This window comes from Mus musculus, chromosome 17 (genome assembly GCF_000001635.26).
Source record: "Mus musculus strain C57BL/6J chromosome 17, GRCm38.p6 C57BL/6J".
Lineage (NCBI taxonomy): Eukaryota > Metazoa > Chordata > Mammalia > Rodentia > Muridae > Mus > Mus musculus.
In genome coordinates, this window is record NC_000083.6 from 26,188,533 (window position 1) to 26,212,331 (window position 23,799).

At 53.0% G+C, this 23,799-nt stretch overlaps 4 protein-coding genes across 11 annotated transcripts in view; 2 read left to right on the forward strand and 2 right to left on the reverse strand.

The window, feature by feature from the left end:
- Positions 1–7,279, forward strand: part of Axin1 (axin 1) — a 64,595-nt gene extending 57,316 nt beyond the window's left edge. For 2 of the 6 annotated variants that reach the window (XM_006523515.4, XM_006523516.2), the window contains 5 exons: positions 42–212; positions 1,454–1,699; positions 3,984–4,091; positions 5,407–5,574; positions 6,403–7,278. In XM_006523515.4, coding sequence (XP_006523578.1) covers positions 42–212; positions 1,454–1,699; positions 3,984–4,091; positions 5,407–5,574; positions 6,403–6,529 — 820 coding nt within the window. In that variant the 3' untranslated portion in view covers positions 6,530–7,278. Of the gene's footprint in view, positions 1–41; positions 213–1,453; positions 1,700–3,983; positions 4,092–5,406; positions 5,575–6,402 lie in introns of all 6 variants that reach the window. The other 4 variants (XM_030249451.1, XM_030249452.1, NM_009733.2 and 1 more) reach the window with 3 other exon arrangements.
- Positions 7,280–7,466: 187 nt separating this feature from the next.
- Positions 7,467–10,602, reverse strand: Pdia2 (protein disulfide isomerase associated 2). Of its 2 annotated transcripts, NM_001081070.1 has the most exons (11): positions 10,294–10,555; positions 9,522–9,728; positions 9,300–9,433; positions 9,085–9,222; positions 8,901–9,017; positions 8,630–8,755; positions 8,360–8,557; positions 8,150–8,270; positions 7,888–8,069; positions 7,692–7,799; positions 7,467–7,594 (listed from the first exon to the last, which is right to left on the reverse strand). In NM_001081070.1, the coding sequence occupies exons 1-11, from the start codon at positions 10,499–10,501 to the stop codon at positions 7,550–7,552; spliced, it is 1,584 nt and encodes a 527-aa protein (NP_001074539.1). In that variant the 5' UTR covers positions 10,502–10,555; the 3' UTR covers positions 7,467–7,549. The 2 variants fall into 2 exon arrangements, with proteins under 2 accessions (NP_001074539.1, XP_006524935.1); XM_006524872.2 differs by lacking the exon at positions 8,901–9,017 and having other exon boundaries at positions 10,294–10,602.
- Positions 10,603–10,650: 48 nt separating this feature from the next.
- Positions 10,651–12,818, reverse strand: Arhgdig (Rho GDP dissociation inhibitor (GDI) gamma). The gene is made up of 6 exons (NM_008113.3): positions 12,539–12,818; positions 11,659–11,838; positions 11,483–11,566; positions 11,220–11,296; positions 11,081–11,144; positions 10,651–10,997 (listed from the first exon to the last, which is right to left on the reverse strand). Exons 1-6 carry the CDS (start codon positions 12,609–12,611, stop codon positions 10,798–10,800), a joined length of 678 nt encoding a protein of 225 aa, NP_032139.1. The 5' UTR covers positions 12,612–12,818; the 3' UTR covers positions 10,651–10,797.
- A 1,176-nt stretch (positions 12,819–13,994) lies between these two features.
- Positions 13,995–22,792, forward strand: Rgs11 (regulator of G-protein signaling 11). 2 transcript variants are annotated; one of them, NM_001081069.2, is made up of 17 exons: positions 14,409–14,509; positions 14,764–14,860; positions 14,930–14,980; positions 15,046–15,152; positions 15,800–15,851; positions 15,955–16,013; positions 16,319–16,395; positions 16,576–16,657; positions 17,175–17,243; positions 18,767–18,790; positions 18,864–18,925; positions 19,014–19,127; positions 19,227–19,342; positions 19,460–19,547; positions 19,632–19,770; positions 21,925–22,007; positions 22,087–22,792. In NM_001081069.2, the coding sequence occupies exons 1-17, from the start codon at positions 14,441–14,443 to the stop codon at positions 22,196–22,198; spliced, it is 1,401 nt and encodes a 466-aa protein (NP_001074538.1). In that variant the 5' UTR covers positions 14,409–14,440; the 3' UTR covers positions 22,199–22,792. The 2 variants fall into 2 exon arrangements, with proteins under 2 accessions (XP_030105753.1, NP_001074538.1); XM_030249893.1 differs by lacking the exon at positions 16,319–16,395 and having other exon boundaries at positions 13,995–14,509; positions 14,764–15,851; positions 22,087–22,789.
- The last annotated feature ends 1,007 nt before the right edge of the window (positions 22,793–23,799 follow it).

A 23,799-nucleotide genomic window follows, 5' to 3' on the forward strand; every position in this document is an offset into this window, starting at 1 on the left:
CAAGAAAGACCAGAGTGACCTCCTATGTCTTGTTCTCCCAGTGGTAAAACTAGTGCACCTTCCAAAAGAAACACCAAGAAGGCTGAATCTGGGAAGAATGCCAATGCTGAGGTACCCAGTACCACAGAGGACGCTGAGAAGAACCAGAAGATCATGCAGTGGATCATTGAGGGAGAGAAGGAGATCAGTAGACACCGGAAGGCAGGCCATGGGTATGTACACTGCAGGGACCTGTCCCAAAGCAGCTGGCCACCTGTCCTCTTGTTGCCAGGACCCTTGCTTTTAGGAGTTTACTTCTGTCTTCAGGGTCAGATGACTTCACCTAATGCCTTGTCACCTATGAACTTGACATAAGTGGCAGCTGTGAAGAACCTTCTCTCTTGTTTACCTACTTTTCTTCACTCCTGAGGGTCTGAGGCTGCTCAGCTTTAATGTGACCTCTCTAAATATCTCTTCTCTGCCTTGTCTCATGTTGTTAGGTGTTTGCACAGATTTCTGGCTCCATAGGGAGAGGTACCATCCTTGTGACCCTCTGTATGGCCCATTTCTGAGCATATTAGGGGAATCTAGGACCGAGGCAGGTTCCTTTCCTCAGACCCAGGCTACTCTAACATGCTGCCTGCTCACTCCCTGTCCTCAACATACTTGAGAACCGTGGCTAGGAGGCTACCTTCCTACCTAGAGCAGGAGAGTGTAAGTTAGGCAGGAGGCATTCCATACCTGAACCTGGTTCTTTTGCAGGCAGACAGTCTGTCTTTGGAATCATAGGTCCCTATTGGCCTGTTGTCTTTGCAGATGAGCCTAACCTTGAACTTCTGGTTCTTTTCTTCCTCTACCCCCCAAGTACTAGAATTATAATCATGTGCTGCCACACCTAGTGCAGCCTGGAAGCTTAGGAAGACCTTTCTCAAAAGTAAAGGATAGCAAGATGGCTCAGTATTACCAGAGCCAAGCCCAAGGATCACATGGTACAAGAGTTCTTACATTGTCCTCTGACTTCCTTATGTAGGCTTTGGTACATGTGTGTTTGTATTCACACACAAAATGTAATTAATAAATCTTTTAAAAAGTAAGAAAGATCTAAGCTGGGCTTGGTGGCGCACGCCTTTAATCCCAGCACTCGGGAGGCAGAGGCAGGTGGATTTCTGAGTTTGAGGCCAGCCTGGTCTACAAAGTGAGTTCCAGGACAGTCAAGAGCTACACAGAGAAACCCTGTCTCGAAAAACCAAAAAAAAAAAAAAGAAAAGAAAAGAAAAGAAAGGTCTAGAATGAAAGAAATGTCAGTGACGGTGCATCATGAGCAAACCCCTTGTTCAATCTCAAATCATAAACAAAAGGAAGTCTGCAGGAAGGGAAGGAGTGTGTCTCTGTATCCCCGTGGCTCCTTTAGTAGAGCGTGGACACACTTGATTGCTCCCACTGCTCACATAGTCACTTGTCCTTGTTCCCCAAGGTCTTCTGGGTTGAGGAAGCAGCAGGCCCATGAAAGCTCCAGGCCCTTGTCCATCGAGCGTCCTGGGGCCGTGCACCCCTGGGTCAGCGCTCAGCTTCGGAATTCTGTCCAGCCTTCTCATCTTTTCATCCAAGATCCCACAATGCCACCCAATCCAGCCCCTAATCCCCTGACCCAGCTGGAAGAGGCCCGCAGGCGTTTGGAAGAAGAAGAAAAGAGAGCAAACAAACTGCCCTCCAAGCAGAGGTAGGTTCATGAGGTATAGGGTGATCTTACCATGGCCCTAAGGCCTAGAGAGGGTCCTTCAGGGAAGATAGCCATGTTGGCTGCTTCTCCACTGAGAATCACAGAGGTAGCCTTGCTGCAGGACAGAGGGCTGTGAAGGGGATGTTCTTACAAGGCATATGGTCAGGTGGCCAACAAATTCTGAACATGCCTGGCTTAGTGGTAGATGTCCTGACCATCTCTGATGACAGCCACACAAAGCACAGCCGAGGGAGACGATGGACAGTTCTGAAGCACGGACAGTTGTAGGACTTGTCTGCAGAGACCACAGCTCCCAGTCCTTCTCCCTGTCTCCCTCAGTATCAGCCCCATCACCACCACAGTTCAGCAAGCCTGTTCTGTTTCTTGGGGAGCATGTTCTGCCCAAACTCAAAGAGATTTCTTTTTGCGTAGCAACATTCTTGGAGCTAGAACATGCCTTCTCTGACCCTTTTATGTTGGCCTTGAATCAGTTGCCTGGACATCGTGGCTGATTGCAATTCCCAAATGGGCAATACTCTCCATGAGGGCTTAGGATCTGCTTCTTACCCATTCCCTGGAACCATGGTCACACAAAGGCTACTATTGCCTTTTAAACTATCAGCTCCTTTATTCATCTTGGAATGTATAGATTCTGGAGTCAGAGTCCTCACTCCCTGATATAACTCATGACTCTGGTTCTACACTTTTGGTCTCTAGCAGGGTCAAACTGTAGTTGCCCTGGAAGCTTAAATCTGTCCCTGGTCACTAGAGGTCTCCAAAGGCTCACACCAGGTTCTGGGCCTATACTAGTTTTGGTTCCAAAAGAAGTTACAGTGGCCTGGAACACAAGGGAGCACTCTGCCACCTACTGTAAGCAACATTATGCTCTTGTGCTGCCTGTTTAGTGCGTGGAAGTGTTCTTACTGATGCTGAGATACCGTGTGTATCTGGCAAGGGTCAGAGGCAATTTGAGCAGGGTGTCATGTGGATCTGTTAAGACTGATGCCCTCAGTGGTCTGGGCAGGGTGCTCTCAGAGCAGCAAAGTGTTCCTAGGAGGCAGGATTTTCTAATGGAGCAGGGTACTCTGTGAGTTAGGATTCTCTTGTGATGCAGAGGTTACATTTGTTCATCTCGTTACCAGCACCTGGCTAGCCCCACATGATGGCAGTGGCTGTGGTTTTCTTCTGTTAGTAGTATCAGCTAATCCCGCTGGTCTATGTTTTGGGGTATGACATCACCACCACTATCACCAGTACATGCGTGCACACAAGACACACACACACATCTGATCTTAGCTGGTTACTCCAAAATCTTCATGTGTGAGAAAACTGATCATGTTATATCTATCAGTCTGGGGCTGGAGAAATGGCTCAGCAGTTAAGAACACTGACTGCTCTTCAGAAGGTCCTGAGTTTCAAACCCCAGCAACCACATGGTGGTTTACAACCATCTTAGGGAGATCTGACGCCCTCTTCTGGTGCGTCTAAAGACAGCTACAGTGTACTTACATACATCAATCAATCAATCTTTTAAAAAAAAAAAATCTAAGCTGGGCGGTGGTGGCGCACGCCTTTAATCCCAGCACTTGGGAGGCAGAGGCAGGTGGATTTCTGAGTTCGAAGCCAGCCTGGTTTACACAGTGAGTTCCAGGACAGCCAGGGCTATACAGAGAAACCCTGTCTCGGAAAAAAAAAAATCTATCAGTCTGGAACTGTGTAAGCAAGTGTAGATTTATGGAGTGAAAGCCCTAGCTAGGTGTTGGCAGGCCCTGTTAAGATAGATCAAAGTAAAGTCACTATTAGGAACCCATAGTGGCATACCCCCGGCTAGAGGGTTCACTTAAAAAGGTTCTGCTTTGCAGGGACCCTGGGACATGCCTCAGTCATGGCAATAAGAATTCCCCAAGATACTGTACAGCAGAGCCACCCACTGCTACTGTCCATGTCTGATACCCACATCATCTTCAGGAAGTTTGTGATGAAAGTGTAAGGAAGAGCCACGTTTCTGTCCTGGCAGATCCTCTTTAAGAACCGTTAGCCTGCAGAAGACATCTAAGCAAGGGGTGAAGTGACAGCTTTAGCACCTAGATCAACAGTTCTCCAGAGTGTATTCCAGAGAACACCTGACGTTGACCCTGTGTCTAGATAGATACCTAATGGCAGGGCCTCTGATAGTATGTGAGTACGAGTTTTTGATGGCTAGGTCCTGCTGCTCATCCTTTCTGTGCCTATTGTCCACAACACTGGCTGAGCCCCATCCTCTTTGATGCGGGTTGTTCCCTAGGTATGTGCAGGCAGTCATGCAGCGGGGACGCACCTGTGTCAGGCCAGCTTGTGCACCGGTGCTGAGTGTGGTACCAGCCGTGTCGGACTTGGAACTCTCCGAGACAGAGTATGTGCACCCTGTGGGTCCTCCTGGTTTTGCCCAGCTCAGCCCAGGCCAGGCCAAATTCCAAAGTGGAACACCTATTTTGATAGGTTTTGTCACTGAGCCAGGAAGCACCAGGGCTGGAAAAAGGCCTGCTGGGGCTTCTCTCTCGCTTCTCCCAATAGAGGAGGAGGTCATGCCTCTTCACTGTGGTGACATGATCACTAGGTCTTGCAGGTACCACAGCCTGCCTCTCATCTTGTCTTTGCTCTCGTGAGCTTCTCAGTGAGGTTTAGGGATTGGCAGTCCACAGTCCTGGTCCCCTTGAAATAGCACCAGGAGATTGAGCCAACTTTATAGTAGGATCTGGACAGTGTAACTGCAGCCAGGACTTAGACTCTGTACCTCCTCTGCCATGGTCACGTGTAGGTTAGGGACGTTCCCGACTGTCCTTCCTGTACTTTCAGTCAACTTAGAAAGATGAGCCTTGCTGATGACCCAGCCCAAGCTTCATCACAATCACTTCATAAGAGAGGGTATCACCAGGTGTGGTGGCGCACGCCTTTAATCCCAGCACTCGGGAGGCAGAGGCAGGCGGATTTCTGAGTTCAAGGCCAGCCTGGTCTACAGAGTTCTAGGACAGCCAGGGCTACACAGAGAAACCCTGTCTAAAAAAAAAAAAAAAAGTGGGTATCATCAGACCCTGAAGTTGGGGCCTCTGCAGGTGACCCTCCAGTTGTTCTGGAGAATCCCCACTGCAGGACAAAAGCCCAAGAACCCAGACCACAGTCTCAGAGCCAACATGGCCCGCAGCGGAGGCTTCTGGGTGATGGGAGGAGCACACAAGACTTGCCTGGCATCGACTCGCACAGCCTCACAGCAGTCTGAGCACCTGAGCAGGAAATAGCTTACGCTTCTAGTCTACTTTGGAGACCCTGGCTGTCCTGGTCCTAGGAACACTTCCCTTCCAGATCTGTGCAGCACTGATTGGTCTATCCTTGAGACTTAGGGACGTTTGGAGAGGTTGGGACTTGACAGGGTCTAGGAACTGACTTCCTTTACAACCTTGGAGATGGGACTTTGTGTGCCTGGCCTGGTCATGATCTGGTGGGGAGTGTGTTCTTAGAGCTAGACCTGTACTTCATTTCCCAGTGAGTGGTTCACACAGGACAGGTACCTAGACTTTGGGTAGGTGGGTGGCAGGACCTGTGAGTATCACATTGGTTAATGAGGTTCTAACCCTGGGGTGTCTTGTCTTCTGCTGGTAGATGCTACCTTTGAGGTACTCTCTGAGCCCTGGCCCTGAGCCCACTACTTAATCACTTTATTTCTGCCCCAGGACAAAATCACAAAGAAAGGCAGGTGGCGGGAGTGCACCACCATGTGACAGCATTGTTGTGGCCTACTATTTCTGTGGGGAACCCATCCCCTACCGGACCCTGGTGAGGGGCCGTGCTGTCACCCTGGGCCAGTTCAAGGAGCTGCTAACCAAGAAGGGGAGCTACAGGTAAGAGAAGCTGTAACCATAGAGCATATTTGTCCAGTATGCTTTTGGTTGAGCTTAGAAGGGAAAAGCTTTCTGTCCCATTTGTCTTTTATCTACCCCTTCATCCTACTTCTCTTGGCCATGGATGCTACTCAATGCTGTGTGGTGACATCAGGACCCTGCCTCAGAGCCAGACTGGCCCTTTGTTCTAGCCTTAGACCTCTCCCTCCATGTTAGCCAACTTGGAAACTCTAGTAGACAGATTGCTGTTACCTGAGTGACCTGAGAACCTGTCAGCCCTACTGGAGTTAGCCCATGTGGATAGCAGAGCTGGGACCCCAAGACCTCTTTAAATAAGAAAGCTATCAGGAAAGCCAGGCATGGTGGCGCACACCTTTAATCTTAGCACTGGGAAGGCAGAGGCAGGCAGATTTCTGAGTTCCAAGCCAGCCTGGTCTACAAAATGAGTTCCAGGACAGTGGGGGGGGAGGTACACGACACGGACAATGGACATAAATAAATAAATAGGGAGGGAGGGAGGGAGGGAGAGAGAGAGAGAGAAACAAACAAACAAACCTACCTATCAGATTGGGGCTCCCAGGTTTTGTGTTTTGTTTTGTTTTGTTTTTGCAATTCCCAACATGCTATTAACTCAGCCCATCAGTGGTCCCAGCCCTTCCCCAAGTGTTGCCACTGCCCAGCAGGCACCAATCAGGAGCCCAGCCCAGCTCGACTTCTGGGAGAAGCCTACTCTCTAGGGTGGTCAGACTTCTAGAGGATCAAGGACAGGCAGGTATTCTTATCTTGGAGCAGGTTTTTCTCACTATCTCCACACTTTTCTGTCCCTAGATACTACTTTAAGAAAGTGAGTGATGAGTTTGACTGTGGTGTGGTATTTGAGGAAGTACGGGAGGATGAGGCCGTCTTGCCTGTCTTTGAAGAAAAGATCATCGGCAAGGTGGAAAAGGTGGACTGAGCACTGGGCAGCACACCCGGAGCACACCATCACTACTGTGCACTGTCATCAGTCAGGTGGACAGCCTTGTCCTCAGGAGCCTGGTGTGGGGAACAACACAAGATTGTGTCATGAGCTCTTCTATCGGGGTGAGGCTGGGGACCTTAGGTGTCTGCCAGCCTCTGTCCCTCTGGCTTTGGGAAAGTGGGGGTGGGGGGTCGTCCTACTGAGTGGTTCCTTGGGTTTCTCTGTTTTGCTGTTCAAGAGGAAAGTTCCACTTACCACCACATTACCCCCTGAAGCAATACCAGGAGCCATCTCATGACCCTCAGCAGCTCTTGCTTCTGAATCCAGTCTGACCTAGGGATACTTTGCCCTGGGCTTGTATCCCACTGTCCTCTTCTCTCTCTCTGGGACCTATCCACTGCACCTGGTTGGGCTCAGGTCCAGGAGCAGGGGATCCTGTGGGGGCCTCTATATATTGTACATGTCACTGAGTGCCTTCAACATAGCTGTCTCTTGCCTGCCACTGTGTGAATCTGGCAGCTGAGTATCTCAGGCCCCTTTGCCTGTCTCTAGCCACCAGCTTGGTTCAGCAGGAGGGGGGGCGGTGTGTCTGGTCCCTTCCAAGTGTCCGTGTAAATATGTACATTTCTCAGGCCAGGGCCAGCAGGGGGATACCCTGAGCCCATTTTTCATGCAATGACTTGTACAATTATCTTTTCAAAGGTACTTGGATAATAATGAAATAAAAACGTTTTTGAACCTTCCTTGGATATGTGATATACTATCTGTACCAGTGGGGCAGGGCCAGTGGCTATGCGGCCCTCAAGCCAAGTAGTGAAGGAGGCAAGATGGCCTCTTAACATGTTATCCATTCTTGCCCAGGCAAAGCCCTAAAGGCCAGGGGCCAAACTAGGCAGACCAGCTGCTAGCCCTGCTTATGAACCACACAAAGTCTGGGACAACATGTTTATTCATAGTACACAGCTCCCTCCAGCACCTGAGAACACCACTCTCTGGATTACAGTGTCCCAATGGCTACAGCTCCTCCTTGGGACCCAAGGTGGAATTGGCTTGTGCTTCCTAGAAAGAATCACAGAAGCCCAACTCAGACCTGCCTCCGCCCACTTTGTTAGGAGAGAACCTGTTCAGGGGCTGGTGTCCTGAATGGAGTACCCACTGGGGCAGAGGCTGCAGGCTCCTTGGGTTCCTCCTTAGGCAGGTGACCTCCGCTGTCCAGGAACTTGGAGAATGTCTCTAGGTCCCTAGTGCTTTTGTAGTCTATAACCTGAAGAAAGAGGAAGACCCGAGAGCATGCTCCCCAGCCAGGCACCAGCTATAGAGTAGTCACTCCCCACCCACCTCCATGCCTTCACCTTTCGGTCAGGCCCTGCAGGAAAGAACTTGAGAGTGGGATAGCCGAGCACAGAGAAGGCCTCCAGCTCATTAGCTGTAGCATCCAACTCGGCAATGACAATGTCCTCACGATCCTTGTACTTCTCTGCCAATGCCTCCCAGGCTGGAGCCATCTCCTTGCAGTGGCTGCACCATGGGGCATCTAGAGGAGAAGTCAGCTTGACTAGCTGGACCTGCCTCTGCCCCTGCCAGCCTGCCACCTTCTCCCCTTTCAGCACTCACAGAACTTGACAAACACATTCTTGGTTTCATCAAAGGCAACCTGCTCAAAATTCTTGCTCACGAGAGTCTTGACTGGCCCCTGGTCCCAGTCAGGGGGTATCTCCTGACTCAGGAGATAGTGCTGGGGAAGCAAACAGGCCTCCAGTGGGGTCATGTGCAGAGCCAGAGACCTAGGACTGCTGTTCCTCCTCCCCTCTCAGGGCTACAGACCTTGATTTCCCCATGGAGAACTGCCTGGCAGAAGGCAGCCACAGAAGCTGCAGTGATGGCTATCACCCCTGTAGGTGCATACTTCTTGGTAGTCTCAACATTGATCAGACGCAGGGTGGGGGCTTCCTCAGCCTTGAGGCCAAAATAATTCAGCACATGGCTGTTGTCAGCAGCCACATCCACCATTACGAACAACACCTACCAAAAGTAATACCAAGTTGGGGTCTCATTCGGCCCTACCATCCCGCCCTCCTCCTGAGACCCCAGTACCTGCCCCCTGAATGGAGGAGCTGCCTCTCTGAAGTCTGTCAGCAGTTCCCTGTGTTGAGCTAGTGTCTGGTTCACAAACAGCAGCAGGTGGTTGAGGATCTTGGCTGCAAAGATCTTAGGTGATGTCTGGAGGGGTAGGAATCTCATGACTTCTACTGGGGCCTCTGTTTGAGGGCTCCCATCCATCCCAAGGTCCCTCTACCCCAACCAAGCCTCACACCTCTTAAGGGTCCCTTTACTCTACCTTACTGTAACCTGCACCTTTACTTGCCTGGCTGTTGAATTCTGTGACCAGGTGCATGCTATGTATGACGAGGAAGCGGGACAGGTCCCCCAGGTCCAGGCCAGTCTCCTTGTCTACCGGGAAGTCGGCCCGACCCTCATCAAACTGGACACCAACAAGGTTAGCAGGAGCTGTGACTCTGACCCCAACCCTCTTCTTAGTCTCAACTCACCTTCTTGAAAAGGACCACAGTATCCTTGGTGAGGCCAAACTTCTCAAAAAGTTGTGGCTGGTCAGTGAAGCCAAAGGTCATGTCCAGGGCATCCTTGGCCAAGGCCAGGAAAGTTGCCATATCCTTTCCCTGTAGATCCTACAGGGCAAGCCCCATGAGAAACATGGATGCCTACCAGCACTGTTCCCACCGCCTGTCTACCCCTGCTATTATACCTGAAAGAAGCCAATGACCACCATATCCCATTTGGCCATCAGTGCCTGGACACCTTCCTCATCCTCCAGATGTGTGGCACTGGGCCCCACTCGCCGCCTCAGCCACTCAGCAATGCCCTCAGCAGTCTTGGGCCCTGCAGAGGAATCTCCTTTTGAGACTGGACTTCTGCCCCATCCCTAGGCCACACCTACTCCACACCTGTGTACTTGCCCACCTCGTACCTGCGTACTCTTCTGGGTTTGTGCGGTTTCCATTCTGGAAGAACTTGAGTGTAGGGTACCCTACCACTTCAAACTCCTTGGTCAGCTCCGGTTCCGCAGGGCCATCCACCTTGGCCAAGGTGACCACAGCTGACTCAGCCGCCAGCAGGGCAGCCGCCTTGCTGTACTCGGGAGCTAGTTCTTTGCAGTGACCACACCATGGGGCATCTGAGGGATGAGGCTGTGAGCACACCAGTCCTCTGCAGGTTGCCAGCTGCAACCCAGGTCCAACAGGGAACATGCTCTGTTCACCCCTCCCTCAGGCCCACCCCAGATACTGATCACAGTTACACATGGGTGCCAGATCCCAGACAAAGACAAGAATCCTGTTTCCTCTCTCCCAGGGTCACATGTAGCTAATTTCTGAAGCCTACCAGTGAAGAATGCTTTGACATTTTTTAAAGATTTTAAGAAACTACAGAAAGACCAGTGACCAGCTGTTTGGAATAGAGGCCCCAAAGATAGTAACATCAGTATGTGGCCATGGCTGACAGAGCATGGGGGATTTGAGTGTTCATGTGTCCTCAGGGTACCCACTACACCGACACCCCTCCTTCCCAATCAGACTGGACCACCACCAAGCCCATCTCAACATCACAACCTTCGGTCCAGGCATCCTCTCTGGGACCCTCTCAGAAGCAGGGTGCCCACAAGAAAGGCCAAGTCTAGGAAGTAGAGGCCTGAACCCCTAGGCTACCACCACGGTTTTCAGCCCACTGGCCCAAGCACTTACAAAACTCCACCATCAGGGCTGAATGCTCCTGCAGTGCCAGGCTCAGGGTTCGGTGGTTCAAGACCAAGATACCATCCTCCTTGGGGACTTCTTCCCCAGTGGGCTCCTCAGGGAGCACCTCTGAAGGACCCCCAGGCTCTTCTCCCTGTCCCCATGAGCCTGAGACACCCAGCAGGAGCAGCAACACTGGCAGAAGCTGCTTGTCCATGGCGCGCTGGGCCCTGAAGGCTGGAGCAGATAAAGAGATTGGGGACCAAGCAGCAACAGCCACGTGGCACCTGGCTGGGTCTCAGGGAAGATAAAGTCTGAAAGGCCCCTCAGGGGCGGAGATAGGCAGAAAGAAGCAGCACACAGGCAGCAAGACAAGGTAACATTTAATAGGCACCAGGCAGGGGGGACACAGCAGAGAGTGGGGGACATCTGGTCACCAACTGGGAGGTCTAGGGAATGCTTGCAGGTCTCTGCAACTGACAAGAAATTGGGAATACAGACCCCAAGTGGGGTTCAGTCCTTCCAGTCCTGGCAGACATGGAGGTGCCACTCCCAGGACAGGTGGTTCAGCCTGTCGTCATCAGTGAAGAGGGACCTGACCACGTAGAGGCCACGTGCCAATGCTCCTCTTGGTGCTTCCTCCACTGAAGTCACAAATTCATACTCCTGGGCTCTGGGGCCGTAGCTTCCCACCATGAAGATGGCCTTGTCCACTGTGGGGAGGAAGGTCATCACGAGCCAGCCACCCACCTCCGCCCACCTCCCCAGACTCGGGGTGACCTCCACACTGCCTCACCACGCAGTCCCCGACGATAGGTGTGATGCAGACATTTGAGGCCACTGACAATCTCCTTGTTGACCTGAGGAAAGGAGAAGGTTAAAGGCCTTCTCTGGAAGGCTGGGACATGGCTGGCCTCTACTGCAGTTACCCTCACCTTGAAGGTGATCTTCACCTTGTATTCAATGCCCTCCTTCAGGACAAACACCTGGTTTTTCAGTGCATCTAGGTCTCCTGTTAGGGAATTGACAGGAACACTTAAATCCCCAGGATGTACAGGACCCTGCCCCAGCAACATCTATGTGGGGACTGGTGGTGCCCATGAAGTCTGTGGCAATGCACCCAAAGAGCTAGGATTCGGCACAGGGTCCGAGGATTGTCTTCATCCAAAGATGGGTTGTGGTCTGCAGAGGGGGTTACCTGTAAGGTCCATGATGATAGGCCCTGGAGCCTGCTCCGTCAGCAGTGTCAGCCTAGTCACCTGCACGTTGGGCAGGCTGGGGTCTGAGGAGAAACAGCATCCACGGGGTGCTCTGTTGTCCCTACCGTCCCCTCCCCCTGTTTGCAGCCCTCCACATCCAGGTCCCAGGCCATACCCATAATGGGTGGCAGGGGTCCCAGCAGCGCCTGCTTGTACTTGACCAAGCTCACGTCCCCGGGGTCCAGTTGCCAGATTGCCAGCATGCTCTTCTTCCCAGGGGCCTGGTACTCTGGTACAATTTCGTCCAGCACCTCATCTGATGGAGTTGACTCCCCATCCTTGTCAGCCAAGAGGACTGCGAGTAGGGAAGGTAATATAAGCACCTGCCACCTGCTGACCCCAACCAACATTCAAGTGCTGCGCTGGGACCCACACTCTCAGCGGTTGTTCCTCCCACTACCCAGTGGAGCTTAAGAAGCCATAGGAGCTGTCATGAACACACAGTAACCCCCAAGTCCCTAGAAATCCCTAGGCTTGGTCTCTTCAGAAGGAGCTCTTGTGACTGGAAGGGGTTCGTGCCTAAGAGACCCTGGAGAGACCAATTTGTTTCTGGTTAGCTTACAGGCTACTACTGAAAGTAGTGGCCCTGGGGTACTCCAGGGGCTCCCCAGCTCTGTACTCTTCCCATAATGTCCTAGATCCCTCCGATGGTGCCCCAAACTAGGGGGTCTCCATAGTTCCTTTGGGTGTCTAGGGACAGGGGTCTCAATAAGATGCTGCCCACTGCCCTCCAACCTTAGGATTGCCTCTCACCGGAAGAAGCCCCAGCCCCACCTACAGGAGAGGCCGCAGCCTCCCGGCTGGACACACTCCTTTCCTCCTCGCTCCCTTCCCTAGAAGGGTCTGCGTGGAATAAAGTCCTACGCCCGGCCAGAATACATACACGCCACGAGGTCCCCACGCGCCCTAAAGTTGCCGCGGGGAATGACCCCCAACCGTGCCGCTCCCTTGCTGCCCCCCGGCGCACGTGGCCGCCGCCCGACTCGGGCGCTCACCTCGGGCGCACAGCGCCAGCCGGAGCAGCTCCAACAGCTGCTCCCCCAGCTCACACGCGTCCAGGCCCAGCATGGTAGCCGCGGCCCGCCGCGGAGCCGCCGCCCGCTCGGCTCAGCCCCGGCGCGACTGCGGTGAGCTCATCCCGGCCGGGAGCGCCCCCCGCGCCCAGCGCCGCGCCCGCGCCGCGCGCCCCCAGCCGCTCCGCGGACCCCGCGCAGCCCGCAGAGACGCGCGTTTCGTCCGCACCGCGCCGGAACCCGGTCGTCCCTGCCGCGCCCGGCGCCGGGACGCGTCGCCAGGGACCCAGAGCTGCCCCACCCCCACGTGGAGTCGGGTCCCCCGGGATCCCCTGGGCGGGGCGTGCTGGCCAGGGACGCCAAGTGGAACAGGTGCGACGCCCCCACGTCCCTGGACTCCCATTATCAGCAAGCGGCGCAGGACACACCTGGAGCCCCCCCCCCTCCGCCCGCAACCCTCCACCTGCTCCCTCCCTCTTGTCTGGGTAAAGGGGACTCCTGGGGCCTATCAGCCTCCAGCTGGGCCACACCCTGTTGGTTCTTGGTACCCACACACTGAAGTGCAGTCCGGGCCACACAGACTCAAGATCTCTTAAAGCTTATTGGTACAGACTGTGAATGTGGGGGGCGGGGAGGGGCGGATGTCTGTGGGGACCTGGGACCCAGACAATTCTGCAGGTTCCTAGACTGGGAAAAAACTAAAGAAACAGAAAGTAGATGCTGAGGGATTTCTTAATCTTGACGTCCAGAGGAGACCTAGGGATGGAAGGGAATGTTGGTTAGTTAAGGCAGGTGACTGGTGAGCTGGGCCTTCAGCTGAGGACCGCAGAACCAAAGGCCTGGATCAGCTTAAGGAAGAAGTAGTGCAAAGCAGTTTCTTGCATTTCTGGGCGTATCCAAGCAGCAGGCTCACCTTTGTTTTGCTGTGCCAACCATGAATGCTGAAGTATTGGGCTAGTGACTACACTGTCCACCACCTTTCCAAAGCAAGATCCTGCAAGGAGGCCCAAGATGCCTGGGAGATGCCCCTGTGCCCTTTGGCAAGTGTGTAATGTTAGACACTGGGGATAGTTTCAGCTGCCAGCAGCCTGCAACCTCTAGAACTGCCTATTCACCCAGGGAGGACAGCTGGCCTGGGGCCAGCCTGACCTTGTGTTTAAGTGAAGTAGGACTGGGAGAAGGCTGGGATCTTTGGGTGATGTACCATATCTGGTTAGGACACCTTTCCAGTCACTCTGATTCATTGGATAAACTCAAATGCCATGTTGAAGGTTCCTGGTCTCAGTAAGGCCAATTACCCCTCCTGTGGCCCCTGGCATTCCTAGGGTAGGGAAGAGAAAGAGGGCATCCGATCTTCAGAAAAGAAGAAACAACCCACTCGTGACTTTAATAAATGGATCAATGACCTGCCAGGTGAGGCTTCCATCATACAAACCCTATGGCTCTACATACCTGTCATATCTGTGAAAAGATACTCTTAGGTCCAGTCAAGCCACACCCTTGACCCCACAACCCTGACTACGCTGGTCTCTGCACTCCTTGCTGGTCCACAAATGGAGTTGAGACTTCAGGACCCTAAACCACTGTTTCCAACCTGATCTATCTGGCTACACTCTGTCCTATTCCAGAGCTTCAGTGACAAGTCCCATCTCTGAGACCAAGCCCTGAGGCAAGTAAGCCACCAGACTAAGGCTCGTCTGCTTTGCAGGCATCTGAGGTTTCAGGATGTCCACACTGCAGGCTATCCCAAGTCACATCTTGCGAGGGCTCAGGCATCTCTGTGGTTCGAGAACCCGTGTATCTCATGGGTCTCGAGGCTCACACGGTTAACCTTAGCGGGCGGGGCCGGCATGGGGCGGGGCGTTTCCTCTCGGGAGGTCCGCCATGGCCATGGTTACCCGCTGCACACCCCACGGCGGGTGCTCCCGAATGCAGAGACCGCATCTCAGCAAGGTGGGCCCTCGGCCTGTGGGCATAGAGTTTGGGCAGGAGAGAGGGCATGGAACGCGGCAGGTGAGGGGGGGGGGCGGTGAACAGACCCAGGAAACCATTGGGAGCTCATAATAACAGCACTGGGTAGCTGGGGTCCTGGCCTTTACTGCCTCAGTCTGTTGTCCCTGCGTAGGTGATCTGGGGAACCTGGGGGCAAGTGTGTGCGATCTGAGTCACTCCCCTCACCCCACACCCACCCCCGCGTTCGCTCTCAGATGGAGCGGGTAGTCGTGAGTATGCAGGACCCTGACCAAGGCGTGAAGATGCGGAGCCAGCGCCTTCTGATCACTGTCATTCCCCACGCGGTAGCGGGTGAGGCTCGTGGACACCCTGGGGGAGCAGGGCGCCGCGGTCTCCGCCCACTTCGCTTCTCCTGTGTAGGCAGAGACCTCGTGGAATGGCTGGTTCAGAAGTTCTGCATCTTGGAGGATGGTGAGAGTCGGCGCACCGCGGCTTGGGGCGGGGACTGGCAGAGCGCTCACTTTCCTTCTCCTTAGAAGCCCTGCACCTGGGCACACTCCTGGCGCAGCACGGCTACATCTACCCACTGCGTGAGTCCCGAGACCTGACACTCAGGCCGGACGAGACCCCCTACAGGTTCCAGGTCAGGCCCCGGGTTGCAGGGTGCACCCCTACTTAGGGAGGGTGGAGCTTACTGGGGTTGGAGCGGGACGTTGTGACATCACTAGAACGAACCCGCCTCCTCCCCACAAAAATCTGGACTGAGGCAAATCCAGGGAGCTTCAACTTTCTGGTGCTGCAGCACTCACGCAAAGGTCTGCGGGGCATTCAGCTGGGGTCCCAGCAGGTCTCATCCTTGAAATTTTCTCTACCTGGTGTAGTGATAGGATCCCTGCATCTCAGTGTGTGAGTCCAGGCCAACCCAAGCTCAGGTTCCACTGGCATTCCGAGTCAGGGAGGTAGTCCTTTTACAGGACCCGGAGTTCCAGGTAGAAAGAATGGGCAGTGGTAGCGCACACCTTTAATCCCAGCACTCAAGAGGCAGAGGCAGGAGGGTCTCTGTTTGAGGCCACCCTGGTTTAACAGAATGAGTTCCAGGACAGCCCAGGCTACACGGAGAAACTCTGTTTCAACCCCCACTTCTCCCAAAAGAGAATGAGCAGTGGTCAGCTGGAGCATCTCATAAGGATGCACCCTCTGACGTCACTGCTGGGTGCTATGAGCTGGTGGGCGGTACTTGGGAGAGAAATGGGAATGTCTTTGGATGTCATTTTCCCTGCACAACACAAGACACCCTACTTTTGGACAAGCACTATGTGGCCAGCTGCTGAGCTAGACTATGGTAAGTGGGATGCGTGTACATCCAGACTGGGAATGGGTGGTCCCAGGGCAAGGCCATGGGGTTAACAGTGATGGCCCTCTGCATTATGTTCCTGTCCTTCCAGCCATCTATCTGGCTAAGAAGAACATCCAAAAACAAGGGGCTTTAGTGGACTATGAGAAGGTAAGCCCTCCAGCAGGCTAAGTCCAGCAAAGACTCACCCCTTGAGCCAGAGCATGCAGCCTAGGCTACTAGATAATCCACACATACCCCTGCCCACTCACTGCAGCCTCACTGGGAAGGGCCCCAGACGGGGAGGCTTAGGGTTCCCAGAAGGGGAGGCAGCCTCTGTTTAAGCCCAATGGGTTGGGATGGTTTCTGTACCATTAACTCCCTGCAGTGTCCTTGAGAGCTGAGGCCCATATTCCAGAGGTAGGCCTGTGTGGGGGTTAGCAACTCCACCCATTGGATACCCTGCTGCCCTGCAGGAACATTATGCCCTGCTGCACAAGAAGATCAACCATGCATGGGATCTGGTATTGATGCAGGCTCGAGAGCAGCTGCGGTGAGACACCACACCACAGCTGGTGGGACACAGAGCTCAGAATGTTCAGGGTGTCGCCGAGCTGGTCTCTGGCAGCCTTGGGACCAAGAACATGACGTCACAGGTTCCACTGCCCGTGGCCGAGCGTGGGGAGTGCTGTGCTAGGATCAGCTCCCTCTCACCTCTGCCTATTCTTCCCAGGGCTGCTAAGCAGCGGCGGAAGGGAGACAGAATGGTCATTTCGTGTCAGGAGCAGACATACTGGCTGGTGAATAAGCCCCCTGTGAGTCCCTCATGTGGTGAGAGTGGAGGAGTTTCCCTGGGAATGAGGCTAAAGGGGTCTGTGTGCTTTACTAAAAGACCCTTTCAAAACTGCTTTCTTAAGCTGTGGGCAGGGAACTTTGTTTCTTGGTTGACAATGCAGAGGTGACATGGTCAGGTCTGAGGCTGCCTCTAGTCCCAGACCACAGAACAAGCCAGGTTAACTCTGTCTAAGGGAGACACATAAGAGCCAATGCAGGGCTGAGAGTCCCAGGCCACAAGGTGAAAGCTGATCTCAGCTGCAGCAGAAGGACTGGGGGTGGGGGTGAGGGTGGGGGTGGGGCAGCGCTGGGAAACAGAGGTTCTAGCACATGACTTGAGGTCTGCTTACTATACAAGGGGATCACCCTGAGTCAGGGTGGGCAGAGAGATGGGGTTCAAGGCCAGCTCAGGGCTCAGTTCCCAAGTTTCAACACCAAACAGTTAAGGGCATTGGAGACCGTGAGGCTCAGCACCCTCATCTCTTCATCCTTCTGCAGCCTGGGGCACCTAACATTTTGGAGCAGGGTCCTGAGAGGGGCTCTTACAACCCCAGTCACATGCAGATGGTAAGCCCTTCACACCTTCACTCTAACTGCTGCCGCTTTAACCCTAACCCTAACACACTTTCGGTTTCTTTGGACGCTCACCTGTCCGTTTATCATCTGATCCACCTAAATGTGCTCAATGCAGCCACTCCAAGGTCCCTATTTTACGAAGTGCCTGGTCTCAGCTTCTCTTGGACCCCACCCTCAGGCTCCCTTAATAACGCTTGTCCTCTTTTCTCTTACCTGCTGCCTTGGGTGCAAGTAAGTGGTGGTCCCAGCCCCAGGGGAGGGCAGGACCCTCTCCCCCCCCAGGCTGAAACAGCAGCAGAGTCCCCAGGGAGGTGAAGTGAGAACCCCAAGGCTTTGGCCTGAGGGCTCTGGGTCCATAGGCCCCTCCCTCCAAAGCCTTCAGTAACCTCCAAACTAGAAAAGATGGGACCCAGCACTGACAGACCTTAACTAATGCAGCAGGCGGTGGCAATGCCCCTACTAGCAACAGCCACTCCCACCCAAACCCAATTTTTAGAACAGATCCTGTTATCTCATCACATCTTGCTAACTTCACCCCCTAACTTTTTTGTATATAAAAACAGAGAGAGCTAGGGTGGATATTGGAAGTCAGAGGTGTCGTCCACCTACCTCAGCACCATGCCAGGGGAATAGTTGGCCAGTCTGCTAGGTGGCTCCTCCAGTCTAGCCATACAAACCTGCCTAGAGGGGCTGTGACTCAGCTAAACCAGGCTCCCCAGAGAAAGATTTCTCAATATACATGTCTTTGAAAAGACTTTGAAGGCCAGGCATGCTGGCATTGAGAAGCAGAGACAGGTGGAGTTCAAGGCCAGCCTGGTCTAGATAGCAAGTTCCAAGGCAGCAAGAGCTACAGAAATAGATTCTGTCTCAAAACAAATATTCAGGCTTAGTGGCACACACCTTTAGTCCCAGTCATAGGGAGGCAGAGGCACGTGGATATCTGTGAGTTCAAGGCCAGCCCAAATTCCAGAACATTCAAGGCTGTTACACAGAGAAACCCTGTCTCAAAAAAAAAAAAAAAAAATCAACTCCCTGCTCTTCCCACTCTCCAACCCCCACAAAACCGAACAAACAAACAGAAATATTTTAAGTGCCAAGGATGGTGGCAGACACCTCTAATCATAGTACTTGGGAGGTGAAGGCAGAAGGATCATAAATATAAGTGTGTCCTCAGCTCTATAGTGGATTCAAGGCCAGCACGAACCAAAGAAAAGTCTCAACAACAGCAACAACACTTGAAGTCATTGGAAAATATTTTGGGCTAATAACAAGTGCGCAACTTCTAAACAGCCTTAGGGTTTTGTAGACCATCTTCAGAGTCCCTGGATAACGTCTGTGAGAGTCCTTCCTGAGGGCTAGGAGGAGAGGGCTCTAAAAATTGGGCTGCAGGTCTGAGCCATTCTTTGCTACATCCTGGTGGGGCAAGGTCTGAGCCCTGGGTGGAAACATAGTGGTGTTTCTGAGTCCCAGAATACTGCTGTGTAACCCAAGCCAACTGTGTCTTTCAGACCTAGAGCTCGGATTTCTATAAGTGTGAGGTAGGTCCAAGGGACTTGGGGGTAGGGAAGCCGGTTGCCCAGCACCGGTCCTGACTCGGCTCTGGTGTCCTAGATCGAGTGCTTCAGGAAGGCACTGGGCAGGAACCGGGTGAAGTCCTCTGCCTGCCTCGAGGCGTGAGTGAGAGACAGCAAGAGTCCCTTCCCAACCCCTGGTACAGCTTAGTCCCCGAGACCACCCTGCACCGCCCTCTGGATCCCCCAGGTACCTGAAGTTCAGCAGCCAGCACGGGCCGCATGATCCCATCATGTCAGGGTGTCTGCCCAGCAACCCCTGGATCACAGATGATGTCACCTACTGGGCCATGAATGCGCCCAAGTAAGACCCCCCAGTCTTTGGGTGCCTTTGTTAAATGCCCCTGGATTGGCGACAGGATGAACACCCACTCTCTCTTGCTCTCTCCTCCCCCACTCCCAGCGTGGCTGCCCCCACAAAACTCCGCGTTGAGCGATGGAGCTTCAGCTTCCGGGAGCTGCTGGATGACCCCGTGGGGCGTGCCCACTTCATGGACTTTCTCCAGAAGGAATTCAGTGGTAAGACACCTCCCTTCCTGATGTAGGCACCCCCAAGGGAGGGAGGCTGCTACCTGGAACCATGCCCCAGGTTTTCTCAGTGAGAACCCTTAACCCTGACGGCTGCCCTGTCCTTAGCGGAAAACCTCAGCTTCTGGGAGGCATGTGAGGAGCTGCGCTTTGGCGGACAGGCCCAGGTCCCCACCTTGGTGGACTCTGTGTATCAGTAAGTGTGTGGAAGTGGAAGTGGAAGCTAGTTGGCCATCACTTAGGCCCAGCGTGGGTTACACTTGTAGCATCGGTATCTCAGGCAGTTCCTGGCCCCTGGAGCTGCCCGCTGGATCAACATTGACAGCAGGACGATGGAGCGGACCCTGGAGGGTCTGCGCCAGCCACACCGCTATGTCCTGGATGCAGCACAGCTTCACATCTACATGCTCATGAAGAAGGTGGGCACATCCTGGTGTCCCGGCCATCACGGTCGGTCCCTCCCACATTCTGGTGTCCAAACCCCTCACCCCCACTCTTTCTCTAGTTCTGGGTTTGGTTTGGTTCGGTCCGTTTGGCTCCATCAGGAGTGGGTATTGCCTCTGTCAACTTGCTGCTCTGGTACCAGTAAACCAGTGTGGTGGTGGTATTCAGACCCCACATTGCCTACTGTTGACGGGGCTGTCCCTTTCCCACCCACCCTTTGTGTATCCTCTGGTCATACGGAGGACAGAAGGAGGCAAAGCTCTACTCTACTGATCAGTTTTAAAACAATTAGCTGGATCGTTGGTATTTGTTCAGAATGGTTAATGGGGGTTTTCAGATTGTATGAGTCAGGGTCTCTCATTCTGAAATCTCAAACTATGTATAAATATTCACACTGGCCTTTGACCTGCGGGTGATCCTCCTGCCTCAGCTTCCTGATGTTGTTTAATAGCATAATAAATTCTTAGAATTTTTAGGGCATGGGATGTAAAACTTTCTTCCTGCTGTTAGGGAGTCAGAATCAGGTGGATCTGTGTGAATTCAAGATTTGCAGCCGGGCGTGGTGGCACACGCCTTTAATCCCAGCACTCGGGAGGCAGAGGCAGGCGGATTTCTGAGTTCAAGGCCAGCCTGGTCTACAAAGTGAGCTCCAGGACAGCCAGGGCTACACAGAGAAACCCTGTCTCGAAAAACCAAAAAAAAAAAAGATTTGCCTGGATTACAGAGTGAGACCCTATCTCAAAAACTTTCAACATATTTCATAAGTTTCAACCCACAGCAACCAAGTACCACAGCGTCATTAGAGACAGCCTCCATATAGTTCAGTCCCGCCCTGAATTTGCTACAAGTGACTTTGACTCTCAATCCTGTTCTACCACAAAGTGCCAGGATTTCAGATATGTACCATCACACCATTTTAAAAAAAAAATTTTTTTTTTTTTTTGAGACAGGGTTTCTCTGTATAGCCCTGGCTGTCCTGGAACTCACTTTGTAGACCAGGCTGGCCTTGAACTCAGAAATCCACCTGCCTCTGCCTCCCAAGTGCTGGGATTAAAGGCGTGCGTGTGCCACCACTGCCTAGCTTTTTTTTTTTTAAGGTTTTCTTAAAAAAACAAAACCCTAAACAAACAACAAAAGCCAGGCATGATAGTGCACACCTTTAATCACAGCACTTGAGGCAGGCAGACTCTGTTGAGTTCTAGGTCAGCCAGAGAGAGAGAGAGAGAGAGAGAGAGAGAGAGAGAGAGAGAGAGAGAGAGAGAGAGAGAGAGAGAGAGAGAGAGAGCCAGGACAGCCAGGACTACACAGAGAATCCCTGTCTCAAAAAAAACAAAAACAAAGAAAAGTGGATCTCTGTATGCCCCTTAACCCTAACTTGTGAGTTCTCCCTTTTGACTTTGTCACCTTAATGGTCGCATTCCATGTCCCTCCAGACCTTGGTGGCCTTCTGCTCTCTGGTATGGTTTTTCTCTTATTTTGTTTGAGCAGGGTCTCTCCATAATAGTTCTGGCTGGAGTTCCAGGACAGCCAGGCTACACTGAGAAACCCTGTCTTGGAAAAAAACAAAACAAAACAAGTTCTGTCTGTCCTAGAACTCACTGTGTAGACCAGGCTGGGCTTGAGCTCACAATGTCTGCCTGTCTGCTGAGTGCTGGGATTAAAGGTGTGTACTACTATGCCTGGACTCTAGTGAGGTTTTTTGAGATTTTTCTATGGAGTGCTCTGCCCTTTAGAGCATGGCTACTTATTTATTGTCTATGTAGCCCAGGCTATCCATGTGTTTATGGTCCTCCTCCCTTTGCCTCCCCAGGGTTGGTATTGCAGGTCTGAACCATCAGCCTTGCTCAGCTGTGCAGTTAAAGTCCCACATCCTTGTCCTTTCTCTGCAGGAGGAGCACTCTAGCTCTTTCTCCCTGGCTGGAAGTGCTCCACTCTTCCCTCTGTGTGAACGCGGTGTCCCTTGCCCATGTTTTGCAATCTGGTGGCTCCACCAGATGGGTGTCAGGTCTCTCTAGGTCCTGGTTTGGGCTAGTGATGGATATAGTTGGTCCCAGCAGGGTACTGCAGGGCCTATGAGCAGAAGGTTGTCCCAGCAATGCTGACTCAGACTGTGATGCTGTCTCTTGTAGGACTCCTATCCAAGGTTCCTGAAGTCTGACATATACAAGGGCCTGCTGGAGGAAGCTGTGATTCCACTGGAGACAAAGCGCTGGTGAGCCTCCCTATGGCCACTGAGCAGGGAGGACCCTGCAGGGGGAAGACCTGTGCCCTCAGCACTTTCTTGTCCCCAGGCCATTTCCATTCTTGCGGAAGCCTCTGCACTCAAGCCCCAGCCCTGCTCTCCAGTCTACCCCCAGGGAGCCTGCAGCAACCAGTTCCCCTGAAGGTGCCGATGGGGAGTAGTAGGTGGCTCTTGCTGCATACCTCACCTTACCATCACCTGCCTGACACCCTGTGGGGTTGTGTTCTCCTAACGGAGATTCCCCAGCACTGGCATCACTGTGTACACAGTGAGGTCCTTTAGTCTTCAGTTCAGGACTAGGCTGTCTCAACTCTAGAATGTCAAGTCAGTGACACATGAGGAGGTATCAGTCTCTGGCCATGCCACCCCATGCAGGAAGGCTCCTCCACTGTATAATCCTCCTCAGGCTAAACCCAGTGGCTTCTTAGGAGACGATGTCTGCAGGTGCCATGTCATTGCCGTACGTGGCGTCTCTTCCACCTGTCGTCTGATCAGCTCTCTAGAAAGGCGACAGCACACTGCTGTCCTGACTACAGGGCTCCCAGTTCTCATCGGGCAAGTCTTTGTCAAGCTGGCAGCCCTGGCATCCAGTCTTCCTGTCCAGGTTGTTCAGTGCCACCAGCATTGCCACCCCCACCCCAGAGGTAGAAATAAAGATGGGGCCTCCTGCCATGCAGCTCCCAATAGGGCTGCTCTCTAGTCTCCCTTCACAACCCATTTTCACAGAAATAAAACTTTCAGTCCCCTGCACAGTCCATTCTTCTGTGGGCCCAGCTTGCCTGAGCCTATGGCTCGAGTGTCTGCGGCTCAATGCATGGTGGGTGCTATGTAGGAGTGGCAGGTTTGCAGGTGGCATCTGTGGTGTGAATATGTCATAGATTGGTGTGTATGTGTGTGTGAAGAGGGTGTGTGTGGGGGGAGATCAAGGGTGTGGTTCTGGTATAAAAAGTAGCCACCATGGGGGTGGTGGGATGATTTAGTGGATAAAGGTGATTGCTGTTAAGCCTAGTGACCTGAGTTCAATCCCCTACATGGTACCTACAGGACAGAAAGAAGTGATTCCAGCTGGGCGAGGTGGCGCACACCTTTAATCCCAGCACTCGGGAGGCAGAGGCAGGCGGATTTCTGAGTTCGAGGCCAGCCTGGTCTACAGAGTGAGTTCCAGGCCAGCCAGGGCTATACAGAGAAACCCTGTCTCGAAAAAAACCCAAAAAAAAAAAAAAAAAAAAAAAAAGTGATTCCCACAGTTTGTCTTCTGATTTTCATATATATCCTGAGTTACATATGATTTACATGCAGTTTTTTCCATATATACCCCAAGTTACATATGATTTATATGCAGTTTTTTAAAAGTGGTTACTGTGAACGGTGCCTGTCCACTTTGTGCTGATGAGTGACCCAGCCCCCATCTCAGGCTTCAGTGGTGTTAGTCTGCACTTAGTCTGAGGAGGGGAAAGGGCACCAAGATGGGTGCATGAGTGCAGCAGAGAACCAGAAACCTGTGAAAGAAGCTGTGGGTAGACAGGATGCTGCCACCCGTCCAGTGTCCCCTGCGGCAGGTGTGCCCATCCATAGAGCAAGCCCCAGGACCCTAAGAAACTATGGCAGGCGAGAGGGTTTCTGGCTCCTTAAAGGCCATAAACAGGTGACTGTCCTCAACAGCCACTAGGTGGGCTGTGGGGAGCAAGGTGTGGGGCCCTGAGAATGGTGGGTGCCCTTGGACCCCGCATCTCATCCTGGCATTGGAGAGAGAGACTCCTGA